The sequence below is a fragment of the Erythrolamprus reginae genome, chromosome 4 (genome assembly GCF_031021105.1).
Source record: "Erythrolamprus reginae isolate rEryReg1 chromosome 4, rEryReg1.hap1, whole genome shotgun sequence".
Classification (NCBI taxonomy): domain Eukaryota; kingdom Metazoa; phylum Chordata; class Lepidosauria; order Squamata; family Dipsadidae; genus Erythrolamprus; species Erythrolamprus reginae.
Window position 1 is genome coordinate 23320597 of NC_091953.1, and position 14969 is coordinate 23335565.

The 14969-nt window shown below is 37.6% G+C and overlaps 1 protein-coding gene across 1 annotated transcript in view; it reads right to left on the bottom strand.

Moving 5' to 3' along the window:
- The window catches only part of SACS (sacsin molecular chaperone), a 40974-nt gene that overhangs the window by 24246 nt on the left and 1759 nt on the right, over positions 1–14969 (bottom strand). The window contains exons 2-5 of the mRNA XM_070749777.1: positions 8215–8365; positions 6581–6668; positions 3614–3699; positions 1265–1376 (exon numbers count right to left, since the gene is read on the bottom strand). Of these exons, the coding sequence (XP_070605878.1) occupies positions 1265–1376; positions 3614–3699; positions 6581–6668; positions 8215–8365 (437 nt within the window). The remainder of the gene's footprint in view (positions 1–1264; positions 1377–3613; positions 3700–6580; positions 6669–8214; positions 8366–14969) is intronic.

The window sequence follows — 14969 nt, forward strand, 5'->3', positions numbered from 1 at the left end:
TTACTTTGGGCTCCTTACCTGCTAGTAAAAACCCAGTGTAAGATTCTTCCATCAGACCAGAAATGGGGTTAGAAGAAGTATATTATTATTATTATTATTATTATTATTATTATTATTATTATTATTATTATTATTATTAATTAGATTTGTATGCCTCCCCTCTCCGTAGACTCGGAGCGGCTCACAATAGCAAACACAATGTAAGAACAAATCTAATAATTTAAAAAACACTAAAAAACCCATTATTAAAAGCAAACATACACACAAACATACCATGTATAAACTGTATAGGCCCGGGGGAGATGTCTCAGTTCCCCCATGCCTGACAGCGGAGATGGGTCTTAAGAACTTTACAAAAGGCAAGGAGGGTGGGGGCAGTTCTAATCTCCGGGGGGAGCTGGTTCCGGAGGGTCGGGGCCGCCACAGAGAAGGCTCTTCCCCTGGGTCCCGCCAAACGACATTGTTTAGTCGTGCGGCACATTAGTATAACTAACCCGTTACGTATATCTCAAAGGGGATTATAATAAAATTGTCTATGAGCTTCTGTTTCAATATTATCAACTCCCCCCCGGAGATTAGGATGGCCCCGACCCTTCTTGCCTTTCGCAAACTCCTTAAAACCCACCACTGCCGACAGGCATGGGGAAATTGATTCGCCTGGGCCGTTTCCATTTTATGTATGGTTTGTCTGAGATGTATGACTGTTTTTATATTAAGGGTTTTAAAGTGCTTTTAATCATTGGATTTGTATTGTTTAGTTGTTGTGAGCCGCTCCGAGTCTTCGGAGATGGGCGGCATACAAATCTAATAAACGAATGGAAGGAAGGAAGGAAGGAAGGAAGGAAGGAGAAAGAAAAAAGAAGAAAGAAGAAAGAAGGAAGGAAGGAAGGAAGGAAGGAAGGAAGGAAGGAAGGAAGGAAGGATGGATGGATGGATGGATGGATGGATGGATGGATGGATAGATAGATAGATAGATAGATAGATAGATAGATAGATAGATAGATAGATAGATAGATAGATAATCTTTCACAAATGAAGGTGAATATGTGTTCCCCAGAATAATGTTGCAGGACCCAATCTGGGTTGGTCACTGGGAACAGAGTTTTTGTCATCTGAGCTTTCATACTGTTGCTGGAATCATCCCCAAGGAACTTCTCTTGCTATCTGTACAGCCCTCCCACATAAGGAATTTTATAGTTTGCTATGAGGATGCAAGAAAACAGAAAATTCATATATGATAAAAGAGTTGAAAGAGAGATCTTACCCTGATACTGGGCCATGTCTTTAGACCAGAGGCTTTCTGTTCCATATTGAGTTTCATCATAGAGAAACCTAACTTCTGTAGCCCCAGCATCTTCTGCATTCTGAATTAATTCCTGAAAACAAAAGGGAACAAATATTACATTAAAATATTCTAATTCATATTAATCCAAAACTCAGTTGATTAGAGTACTACAGTTGTGACACAGGGACAAAGACGAAGAAGCAAGGATGCAAAACACACGCTAAAATTGTATCAAAATTACAAATATTATTATTATTATTATTATTATTATTATTAATGATCATATAATAATAATAATAATAATAATAATAATAATAATAATAATATATTAGGTTTGTATGCCGCCCCTCTCCGAGGACTCGGAGCAGCTCACAACAATAAAGCATCATATACAAATCAAATGTTAAAACAGTCTTTAAAAACCCCCTATTAAAAACAGTCATACAGCCCAAACACACCATCCATAAAATCAAAGGCAGCTAAGGATATATCAATTCCTCCATGCCTGGCAACACAGATGAGTTTTCAAAAGTTTGCGAAAGGCAAGGAGGGTGGGGGCAGTCTTAATCTCCAGGGGGAACTGATTCCAGAGGGCCAGGGCCGCCACAGAGAAGGCTCTTCCCCTGGGTCCCACCAGACGGCATTGTTTCGTCGACAGGACCCGTAGAATGCCAACTCTGTGGGACCTAATCGGTCGCTGGGATTCGTGCGGCAGCAGGCGGTCCTGGAGGTATTCTGGTCCGATGCCATGTAGGGCTTTATAGGTCATAACCAACACTTTGAATTGTGACAGGAAACTGATCGGCAGTCAGGGCAGGCTGCAGAGTGATGACGAAACATGGGCATATCTGGGAATGCCCATCATAGCTCTCGCAGCCGCATTCTGCACGATCTGAAGTTTCCGAATACTTTTCAAAGGTAGCCTCATGTAGAGAGCGTTGCAGTAGTTGAGCCTCGAGGTGATGAGGGCATGAGTGACTGTGAGCAATGACTCCCGGTCCAAATAGGGCCGCAACTGGTGCACCAGGCGAACCTGGGCGAACGCCCCCCTCGCCACAGCTGAAAGATGGTTCTCTAATGTGAGCTGTGGATGGAGGAGGACGCCCAAGTTGCGGACCCTCTCCAAGGGGGTCAGTAATCCCCCCCGAGGGTCAAAGGCGATGATGATACATTTGGAAAAATATTTCACTGCAGATTAATGACTAAGTGATTAAATGATTGATTTGGAACTGGAAATGCAAGACAGTTTGTAACTTTTACAAAACTAATCACAACTTTACATAAATCCTTAGATAAGGCAAAACCGTACGTAAGGTCAGTGTTGGCACTGTCTTTATCTTCTCCCTTTGCCACAAACTGGATCAAATATTTTCTTATCAGCACTTCAAATTCTTTTGCTTCTTATCAAAACATTTAGGTGTGGAAAAAGGTTGTTTATACCTTCCCTTTATAATTGTGCTTCTCTATTTAAAGTAAATATTCAAATGGAACAATATTCTTTACATGACAAATCAGTAAGTTGTGATTCTCAAAATTATGCTATGAAATCTTAGTATCAAATTTTAGGTATGTAATAATAGCTAATTCAATTCAATTCAATTTATTAGATTTGGCCGCCCCTCTCCGAAGACTCGGGGCGGCTCACAACAGTAATAAAAACAGTATAACAATGGAACAAATCTAATAATAAAATATATAAAAACCTCAACAATTAAAAACCATACAGCACATATACATCAAACATGAAATATAATAAGCCTGGGGGAGATGTCTTAGTTCCCCCATGCCTGGCGATATAGGTGGGACTTAAGTAACTTGCGAAAGACAAGGAGGGTGAGGGCCGTTTTAATCTCCGGGGGAAGTTGATTCCAGAGGGCTGGGGCCGCCACAGAGAAGGCTCTTCCCCTGGGGCCCGCCAAATGACATTGTTTGGTCGACGGGACCCAGAGAAGGCCAACTCTGTGGGACCTTATCGGCCGCTGGGATTCGTGCGGGATTCTATGAGGAAAATGTAAATCTATCTTGGATACACAGTTCCATTCATATTCTGCCTCTGAGTGGTTAGTAAATTTACTCTGGTATCACAACATGTCATGATTTATCAAGATGGAAAAGACATAAGTAAATCTCAACTCCCTGATCCTTTTAGATAGATTATAACTTCTTCTTTTTAATTTAACCACCATCTACAATTCTAACCTAATATCTTTTAGTCTATACCCATTTCACTACCATTTTTGGAAATAGTAGAAAGATTGAACTGACAAACAACATTACGTAACTAACAAAACAACAGCAATATTGGATAGGTACAATACTTTTAATTACCTTAAGAATTTGCCCTCCTTCTGGGTATCTTCTTAAAATATCTTTAAGGAAATCAACAAGTGGAGGAGTTGTTTGCCCAAAGCGACCTAAATAAAATAAAATAAAATAAAACTGGTATTCCTGCATTTGAAATACTAGAAAATATACTTTTCATTACATAATTGTTTTCAGATATTTATAGGAAGAATCTCAATAACAGCTTAATCTCACTTACTGGTAGCTCTTCTGTGAAAAGGCAGGTTAAAGATCAAGTAAATAGTCATAACAATCAGAGAATTAAAATAAAATGTATACACATTTTGTGAAAAAAGACAAAGCCCTTTAAATCCCAAAGCTATTATGAGAACATGAGTGTAATTGCAGCTCTCATGAGCACTTATGAATCAAAAGTAAGTAAATGGAAGGCTTCGTCTAAATTTTTGATATTGCTCCAGACACTGCAGTATGAGATATATTGTGGGGATTAAAACTCTGGGTATCAAACCCAGATTCATTTTAAAAAGGAAAACCAATGCAATCATCTCCCCCGAGAAATCCAATTTTGAAACTTGCACAAAAATACTACACAGTAACATCTGCACCCATTACAGAAAGCTACAGCCTGCAAAGCCAGTTTCTTAAAAACACCAGAAACACCCAATGTTAAAGATGAGTAAAATATCTAGCTTATTTTGTCTTTATATTATTATTTTTTCTTTAATTGAAATTGCACTTCTACTTCTTAGGTTTGATTAAAGGTCTTGGTGTAGCATAACAACAAAGTAGGAATAAGCTGCAAAATCACAAATCTAACTGCCCATACTCGTATAAATTGCTTTATTATAGGAAAATGATGGTGAACCTTTATTTCCTTGGGTGCGGAAAAAACATGGACGCGCACTATCATGCATGCGCGAGTGCCCACACCCATAATTCAATGCCTGGGGAGGGCAAAAACAACTTCCCTCACCCCCCCCCCCCCCACAGAGGCCCTCTGAAGGCTGGAAATGGCCTGTTTCCCAACTTCTGGTGGGCCCAGTAGGCTCATGTTTCGCCCTCCCCAGGCTCCAAAGCCTTTCCTGGAGCTGGGGGCGGGAAGCCAAAAACACCCTCCCGGAGCCTCTGTGCGAGCCAAAATTCAGCTGACAGGCACATACATGCACTTTGGAGCTGAGCTAGGGCAATTTTCTGCCGGGCTCTCTGGTATGAGCCTCCCAAAAATTCAAGGGTACAAATTTCACGTTTGAAAATTCAAAACAATGTTCTTTATCACAAAATTCAAAATAAACTAAGCACTCTTTTTGTATTGCAAAGAGCACTCGTCCCAAAACAACCTGGTAGGCTGTACAATTCCCTTAATTAGTCCTTAAGTACTTAGCTAGCAGCTGTGAAGAAACTTCACACCTTCTTCTTCCACGAAGTGAAACACACACACACTTTCCTCTGCTTTGGTTTCAAAGTCGTGAAAAATCAACAAAGTCCGGAGACAGCAAGGCAGTCCTGAAGAACAACGATCAGATAATCTTCCACAACGGCCAAACCCACATGCTTCTATTTATATCAGCAGCACTAATTACTGGAGCCCCACCCAAACACAGGTGGCCTCTCTTATCTCCTGCAATATGCCCTCAATTGGTCTCTTCTACGCATAACTCTGCGCCTGCATGGGTCCAAGACTTCCGCATCCGAATCGACCGATAATGGAGATTGACTTCCTGGGCTGTGTGCCAAGCCCCCCTCTTCCAAGTCACTCCCACCTTCTTCTTCGTCCGGGGAAACTGAACTACCTGACTCTATCGGCAATAAAACAGGCCTATGACATGTTGAAGTTTCCCCTGCATCCACCTCCACATTCCCTGGGGCAGGAGCTGGGCCAGAGCCAATCACAACAGGCAACAGCTCACATGCCAGCAGATATGGCTCCGCTTACCACCTGTGGCACCCATGCCATAGGTTCGCCATCACTGCTATAGGAGCAATCTGTAAGCCAATATAACTATGGCCTCAAACTAGTTTAGTATCCTAAAATGAACCATATACATTGTGATGTACAAATCCAACCTCATTAGCACATATAGATCAAGTACCTTTGTATGGGCACCTGAAAATTTAATATTGGTTGTGGCAAAGTTTTTGGGGTAAGATGTTACATATGAACTGCCATATCAAACAAATGATCCTGAAATAGAATAAAGCTGTTGCTAGAATTTGAGATCTTTATTTCTATGTCGAATTACTAATAAATAAAGTTCATTTATAATATACATAGAAACATAGAAACATCGAAGACTGACGGCAGAAAAAGACCTCATGGTCCATCTAGTCTGCCCTTATACTATTTCCTGTATTTTTATCTTAGGATGGATATATGTTTATCCCAGGCATGTTTAAATTCAGTTACTGTGGATTTACCAACCACGTCTGCTAGAAGTTTGTTCCAAGGATCTACTACTCTTTCAGTAAAATAATATTTTCTCATGTTGCTTTTGATCTTTCCCCCAACTAACTTCAGATTGTGTCCCCTTGTTCTTGTGTTCACTTTCCTATTAAAAACACTTCCCTCCTGAACCTTATTTAACCCTTTAACATATTTAAATGTTTCGATCATGTCCCCCCTTTTCCTTCTGTCCTCCAGACTATACAGATTGAGTTCATTAAGTCTTTCCTGATACGTTTTATGCTTCAGACCTTCCACCATTCTTGTAGCCCGTCTTTGGACCCATTCAATTTTGTCAATATCTTTTCGTAGGTGAGGTCTCCAGAACTGAACACAGTATTCCAAATGTGGTCTCACCAGCGCTCTATATAAGGGAATCACAATCTCCCTCTTCCTGCTTGTTATACCTCTAGAATATACAAGAATGTATACTGCACTTTTTTCATTAGAATATTTCAATTTTTTAAAAAATACAAATACTAGAAAAACACAAATAGGGAAAGATGAACAGGTAAAGAAATGAATGGATAGCATATTATAATTTACTATACCTCCTCCTTTTAGGCCCTTGGACAAAAGATTTAGAAATACATGATTCTGAGAAGACTGAAGGTTCCCAACTGTGACCCAATCGAAAAACTACAAGAAAAAGAAAATTATTTAACATTCCATGTTCCTAAATAAGCATCAACAATTAATTACTTTATATGATGCCAATCAATAAATGGCTACGGTTACCAAATGCATCTCAAAAAAATAACTGAGATATAGAATATTACATGCTGATTTAAAAAGTACTAAACTTTTATTGCCTATGTAGTAAAGCAACAAGCCCATTAATAAAATTTCTGTTGTAAAGCAAGAGGTTGTTAAATGGATTTTGCCTCATTTTGCAATCTTTCTTGACACAGTTAAGTGAACCACTGCAGTTGCTATGTTAGTAACACAGTTGTTAAATGAATCTGGCTTCCCAATTAACTGCTTGTCAGAAAGTCCCAAAAGGTGATCGGATGACCCCAGGACACTGCAATCATCATAAATCTATGTCAGTTGCCAAGTGTCCAAATTTTTGTCATGTGACCATGAAGATGCTGTAATGGTCATAACTTTAAAAAATTGGCATAAGTTACATTTTCGAGTACCGTGAACAGTCATTAAACCCATGATGGGGAACTTGTGGCACGCAGAGCCATATTGTAAATTGTTTCACTTTGTTGTGAGCTGCCCCGAGTCTGCGGAGAGGGGCGGCATACAAATCTAAATAATAAATAAATAAAATAAATAAATAAAATCAGTGGACACACAAGCTCAGGTCCAGCTGATTTTCGGGCCATCTGGGCCCACTGGGAGTATGAAAACAGCCTGCTTTCAGCCTTTGGAGGTGGAGAAGGCTGTTAGGTCCCACAGAGTTGGCTTTCTCTGGGTCCCGTCGACTAAACAATGTCGTTTGGCGGGACCCAGGGGAAGAGCCTTCTCTGTGGCGGCCCCGACCCTCTGGAACCAGCTCCCCCCAGCGATCAGAATTGCCCCCACCCTCCTCGCCTTTCGTAAGCTCCTTAAAACCCACCTCTGTCGTCCGGCATGGGGGAATTGAGATATTCCCTTCCTCCTAGGCCTATACAATTTATGCATGGTATGGTTGTGTGTATGTTCGGTTTTTAATAAGGGTCTTTAATTATTTTAAATATTAGATTTGTTATATGTTGTTTCATTATTGTTGTTAGCCGCCCCGAGTCTATGGAGAGGGGGCGGCATACAAATCTAATAAATAAATTAAATAAATAAATAAATAAATAAAGTAATGATCACTGGTAATTTAAAAAAAAATGTTTTTAAATTATTAGATTTGTCTTGAATTGATTTATTGTTGTTTTGAGGCGCCCCGAGTCTACGGAGAGGGGCGGCATACAAATAAAATAAAATAAAATAAAATAAAATAAATAATAAAATGAAATAAATAATAAAATAAAAAAAATAAAAAAATAAATAAAATAAAAAAATAAATAAAATAAATAAAATAAAAATAAAAAAATAAAATAAATAAATAAATAAATAAATAAATTTCAGCAAAGCCGTCATAAAACAAGGTGAAGAGATGCTCCAAACAGCCATAAATGTGACCATGGTGCCAATGGCAGACATGTGGCTGCAGGTGGGACTGTGGCCTTATGAACGTCTTCCTTACCTCTCTTCCCTGGTAGAACAGAGACTGCTCAGCTACTGGAAAACCCGTCTCAAGATAAATTAACTCTTTTATGGCTCCCAGATGTGTTGCATAAGGGACCTCAAAGGTTCTGCAACCCACATAATCATGAAGAACAATCACTGTGATTGACCTTGATTAACAAAGGAGAAATAAATACTATCAGATTAAAGGCTCATCGAAAACAAATCACATCGAAAACAAATCTGTAAACAAATCACATTTCTAAGCTTCCCAAAGTCTTTGCAAACTTCGTAAAATGGGTTTCTGCTATTTAACCCTCAATGTGTAATTCTTTTATATTAATAGCCATGGAAATCAATATGATATCCAATTCTGATTACTATAAATTTTAACATAAGACGTGCATTGAAAACAACCCAAAGATTGAATAGTAAAAGATATCGATCGAGACATGCTAAAGACATTTATTAAAATTCATAATTCAAACCCCCAAATCCTGGATTACCCAGATAAAACATAATTACTACAAAAAATTATATCTACATCCCAAATTCATTTCATAACATTACTACAAATAACTAAAACTGAAGGGAAATTTACAGCTACCTAACAACTGAAATTAAAGGTCGTTTATGATTAAGATGTCATCTATATAGTTGACAAAAGATCTCTTTCTCTCTTTAATCTTGTTCTTAACTTTCTCACTTTATTTCTTTTATTCTTAATACTTTTTTCATTTTTTTATCCTTTTAAAAGTATTTTTTCATCTATTTTGAAGTCAATTACATTCAATCATACATTTTAACTTTAGGAGATAATTAAGTTAATTATAACTTAATCGAAACCAAGTTTATGAGATACTACAAGTTTCATATATTTGAGAGAGCAAAGCAACTGACCAAACATCAAATGAGGCCAAGTTCCTTTTATTATGTCATTTTATAAAATGGCTATCTGGTTCTAGATACTGCTTTTGTTGCTGTAATCTTTCTCAGAATTTATCAATAAGTGTAAGATTTATCTACTTAACTCAAACAAAATATTTCTCTATTTCTTTTTTTAATTAAAAAATAATTTTTAATGAATATTTACATTAAAAGAAAAGAAAAGCATATGATATACAGTATGACAATAAAATAAATTGGACAGAAAAAAATGAAAAAAAGGATTAAGAATAAAAGAAATAAAGTGAAAAATACAGTATGTAGCGTGTGTACATGCATGTGCGTGTATGATATTCACACACACACTCAGCCATATCCCATAATTTTAAATATAGCACAGCAAAGATATATTTTAAATTATCATGTTTGCTATTTTAAAATTCAAAATTCTCTATCTCTTCTTCTTTCTTTCTTTCTTTCTTTCTTTCTTTCTTTCTTTCTTTCATTTATCCATGCATTAAATATATTGCTCATCTTGCCACAATAACTCTGGAAAGTTCACAAAAAGCAGTGAGTGGGGGTTGAATAGAAGATCTTCACGGTCCCTTCCAGTCTATTCCAATTCCTATTGTTCTATTCTATTCTGATAAAATATTGCAAAATATATACACAATATATTTATTCTATCTCCCCCCCCTCAATTTTCTATAAACTGAGTTACAGCTAAAAGACCTTTTTCCTAACTCTTTACAAAAGTCTAAACAGTATGGACTAATAAGGAAACATTGAACTTAATAATTTGCCTGCAGCTATAGGTAACAAGGCATTATATGCAGGTAACTCTCTGTATAACTCTATAACCGTCTGGTTTGGTGCTGCAACCCAACAGGACCGACACAGACTTCAGAGGATAATCAGAATTGCAGAAAAAACAATTGCTGCCAACCTGCCTTCCATTGAGGACCTGTATACTGCACGAGTCAAAAAGAGGGCGGGGAAAATATTTACTAATCCCTCACATCCTGGACACAAATTGTTTCAACTCCTACCCTCAAAATGTCGCTACAGAGCACTGCACACCAAGACAACTAGACACAAGAACAGTTTTTTTCCGAACGCCATCACTCTACTAAACAAATAATTCCCTCAACACTGTCAGACTTTCTACTAAATCTGCACTTCTATTCTACTAGTTTTTCTCATCATTCCTATCACCCATTTCCTCCCATGTTGACTGTATGACTGTAACTTGTTGCGTATATCCTAAGATTTTTATTAATATTGCTTCTTCATTGCTTATTTGACCCCTATGACAATCATTAAGTGTCGTACCACATGATTCTTGACAAATGTATATTTTATTTTATGTACACTGAGAGCATATGCACCAAGACAAATTCCTTGTGTGTCCAATCACACTTGGCCAATAAAAATTCTATTCTATTCTATTCTATTCTAACTGAGTAGACTAACAGAAAAATAGAATGCTTGTGTTCTCCACCTAATACAGAAATGTCTTAAGTAGCCTGGGAAAGGAAAACATTAATTTCCATGCCTAACAATGTCAGAAATGAAGCAAACAATTGCAGGAGATAAGAACCAAGTGTTTTTCATAAAACACCTCAGCACGCTACTAAAAATTGGCAACCTGTTGAAATTACAGCATTTTAAAATATGCAATAAATCTTCAGCTGGTCAAAATAATAATACAGAAAAGCCCAATGTTTACTGTATTAAGATGAGAAGGAAGCAAAATAAAAGGTGCAAAATAAACCACTGCAATAGCAGTGAAGGACTACCAATCAATAATGATTAGATTACTAAGAAAATATTTTGAGGAGCCTTACCATATTTGAACGGAACACATTTCCCATTTATGTCACAATCACAGAAAATAGGAATCAAGGCAGCCCAGCATTATATACTGCTCAAAAATAAATAAATAAAGGGAACACTCAAATAACACATCCTAGATCTGAATGAATGAAATATTCTCATTGAATACTTCGTTTTGTACAAAGTTGAATGTGCACAACAGCATGTGAAATTGATTGTCAATCAGTGTTGCTTTATTATTATTATTATTATTATTATTATTATTATTATTATTATTATTATTATTAATTAGATTTGTATGCCGCCCCTCTCCATAGACTGCTTCCTAAGTTTCACAGAGATTTGATTTATTTGGAGTTATATTGTGTTGTTTAAGTGTTCCCTTTATTTTTTTGAGCAGTGTATATTGTGTTTTTGTTTGTTTCATGGATTATCAGCACATTTGCCTCAACTTTACATTGTTCCCAAAACTTGCAACATCAAGGGATACATATTTATGACTGCTGTTTGTTTGTATCCTTACAATTTATATTAATATTGATTGTTTCTGGATTGCTTTTTTGTACTCCATGGCAATAACAACAATAATAATAATAATTATTATTATTATTATTGTTGTTGTTGTTGTTGTTATTTAGACTTGTATGCTGCCCCTCTCCGAAGACTCGGAGTGGCTCACAACAACAATAAACAATGCAATACAAATCTAATGATTAAAAACTATAGCTAAAAACCCACTATCATTAAAACAATCAAAATTACACAATCATCACCCTACATAAATCTTACTAGTCAGAGAGGGGATATATTAATTACCCCATGCCTGGCGACTTAAATAGGTCTTCAGAGTCTTGCGGAAGGCGAGGAGGGAGGGGGAGGTTCAAATCTCTGGAGGGAGTTGATTCGAGAGGGCCAGGGCCGCCACCAGGAAGGCTCTTTCCCTAGGTCCCACCAGATGACATTGTTTAGTCTACGGGACCTGGAGAAGGCCAACTTTGTGGGACCTAATCAGCCGCTGGGATTCGTGCGGCAGAAGGCGGTCCCGTAGGTATTAAGTGTTGTACCTCATGATTCTTGGCAAATGTATCTTTTCTTTCATGTACACTGAGAGTATATGTACCAATGACAAATTCCTTGTGTGTCTAATCACACTTGGTCAATAAAGAATTCTACTTTATTCTGTTCTGTTCTATTCCTATTCCATTCTGTTGGTATGTCTCGGTATAGCTAGACTATGAGACCTTCGACATACACCGAGCAGAGAATTTTAACAGAGCATGGGTGTGTGATAAAGCCAAAGAAACAAAGACACAGACTTAGTTATGTTTAATAAGAAGTATTTACATATAGACAAAAGATAGAAACATTCCATAACAAGCACTAAGCAAATACACTCCCCCCTCAAGGCAAAGCAAAAGTGAATGAGCAATAAAGCATCCTTGAGGGAAGGAGTACTGGCGCCCTCTTATGGCGAATCAGCCCAAAATATTTAAAGTGATAGTACAAGAGACTACAATAGGTAGTTTACAATGGCAAACCCTAACAACCATGTACCTTGTACTAACACATTCCTATTCCTATTTCTTATTCTATTCTATTCCTATTTCCTATTCTATTCTATTCCTATACAATAGAATGGGGGGGAGTCTACGGAAAGGGGCGGCATACAAATCTAATAATAATAATCTAATAAATAATATTGTATTCATATTCTATCCCTATGCCTATGCCTATCCCTATGCCTATCCCATTTTATTCTATTCTATTCTACATAAAAATAATGATAAATACATGTGTAGGGGAAATATGTATTGAAAACACAGGAGGAGAAATTGTTTAGGTAGGCCTTCCTTTGGGATCACAAATGGGACCAGAATTTCCAGTGCTAAGCAGCGTGGTTGTTAAGTGCGTCATACCTGTTTGATGACCTTTTGTGCCACAGTTGTTGAGCAAATCACTGTAGATGTTAAGTGAGCATTGCAGTTTGTCCCATTGACTTTGCTTGTCAAAAGCCAGCTGGGGAGGTGACAAATGGCAACCACACGACCCACATGGGAATGCTACAACTATCGTAAACACATGGTGGGTTGCCTAGCGCCTGAATTTTGATCACCATGTAAGAGAACTTTTTTCAGTGCTTCTGTAGATTTGAACTACTGTATTAGTAAACTAATGATTGTTAAATGAAAGACTACTGTAATATATACTGCTCAAAAAAATAAAAGGAACATCCAAATAACACATCATAGATCTGAATGAATGAAATATTCTCATTGAATACTTTGTTCTGTACAAAGTTGAATGTGCACAACAGCATGTGAAATTGATTGTCAGTGTTGCTTCCTAAGTGGACAATTTGATTTCACAGAAGTTTGATTTACTTGGAGTAATATTCTGTTGTTTAAGTGTTCCCTTTATTTTTAAGCAGTGTGTTTACACAGGAAACTGATCTGCAGACTATCAGTGTGGCACAACCAACCAAGTATAAGTTTAACCTCAACCTGTGACGCCTATACTTTGGGCCAGATTTGTTTTTCTATTTAACATATTAGCTACCGTAGCAAGATGTCACAAATGTGTTCAGATTCATTTCCATGAAGATGCTTTAGAATCCACCGGTCTTATAGACATAGTAACTGTCTGAAACCCTTGGAACCTTGTTTAAACCAAGTTAATGGTATTTTAAGCTTCCTCCACATGAGTAGTAGTTCACTTTTTGAATGGTAAGAATTTTATGTCATAAAAGGGGCATCAAAATTTTATAGATGCTTTAGAATAGAGTGGAGTGGAATGGAACAGAACAGAGCCGAGGTGGCACAGTGGGTAGAGTGCAGTACTGCAGGCCACTAAAGCTGACTGCTAGATCTGCAGGTCAGCAGTTCAAATCTCATCACTGGCTCAAGGTTGACTCATCCTTCCATCCTTCCAAGGTGGATAAAATGAGGACCTGGATTGTGTGGGCAATATGCTGGCTCTGTTAAAAAGTGCTATTGCTAACATGCTGTTATGCCCTTTGTTAAAAGGGCACTATAAATATATTATTATTGTTGTTGTTGTTGTTGTTGTTGTTATTATTATTATTATTTATTAGATTTGTATGCCGCCCCTTTCCGAAGACTCGGAGCAGCTCACAACAACAACAGCACAAATCCAATGATTAAAAACAATTTAAAACCCTTAATATAAAAACAGTCATACATCTCAGACAAACCATACATAAAATGAAAACGGCCTAGGGGAATCAATTTCCCCATGCCTGATGGCAGAGGTGACTTTTAAGGAGTTTGCGAAAGGGTGGGGGCAATCCTAATCTCCAGGGGGAGTTGATTCCAGAGGGTCGGGGCCGCCACAGAGAAGGCTCTTTCCCTGTGGACAAGGAATTTGTCTTTGGTGCATATGCTCTCAGTGTTCATAAAAGAAAATAAACATTTGTCAAGAAGCATGAGGTCCAACCCTTAATGATTGTCATAGGTTACAAATAAGCAATCAATATTAATATAAATTGTAAGGATACAGGCAACAAGTTACAATCATACAGTCATTAGGTAAGGCCTGGCAAAAAAAAGTTGGGAACCACTGCTTTAAAGCAACCATGGCTTCTCCCAATACAATTTGGCAGTTACCAAACTGACACAACTGCTTTACACTTCTGCACTGCACAGAACTATTTTCAGAGGGGGTTTGGTGGTTTTTTTTTTGGGGGGGGGGTTGTTAAAGAAAGTTAACTATTGCCTTAAGCATTCCTAGGAAAAATGGGATATAAATGCTTCAAATAGATAAAACCTACTGTTGTATGGCTGTATATGATTAACTATTAGCTTATACAGTACAATTATTCTCATCTTTCAAGCATTTCTCATTCAATCCACATCTCTAGGCCATTAAAAACATTTCTCTCAAACTTTCTCTCAAACCTCTTCAGCCCCCTTTCTGCTCTTCTGAGGATCATCATTTGTCTCTTATTCTCCAGGAGTTTGCATTTATTCTTTACCCCAATCCGCAGAAGCATAATTAATAAGGGAGTGGTAGAGTGCCAGGAGAAGCACTATCAGA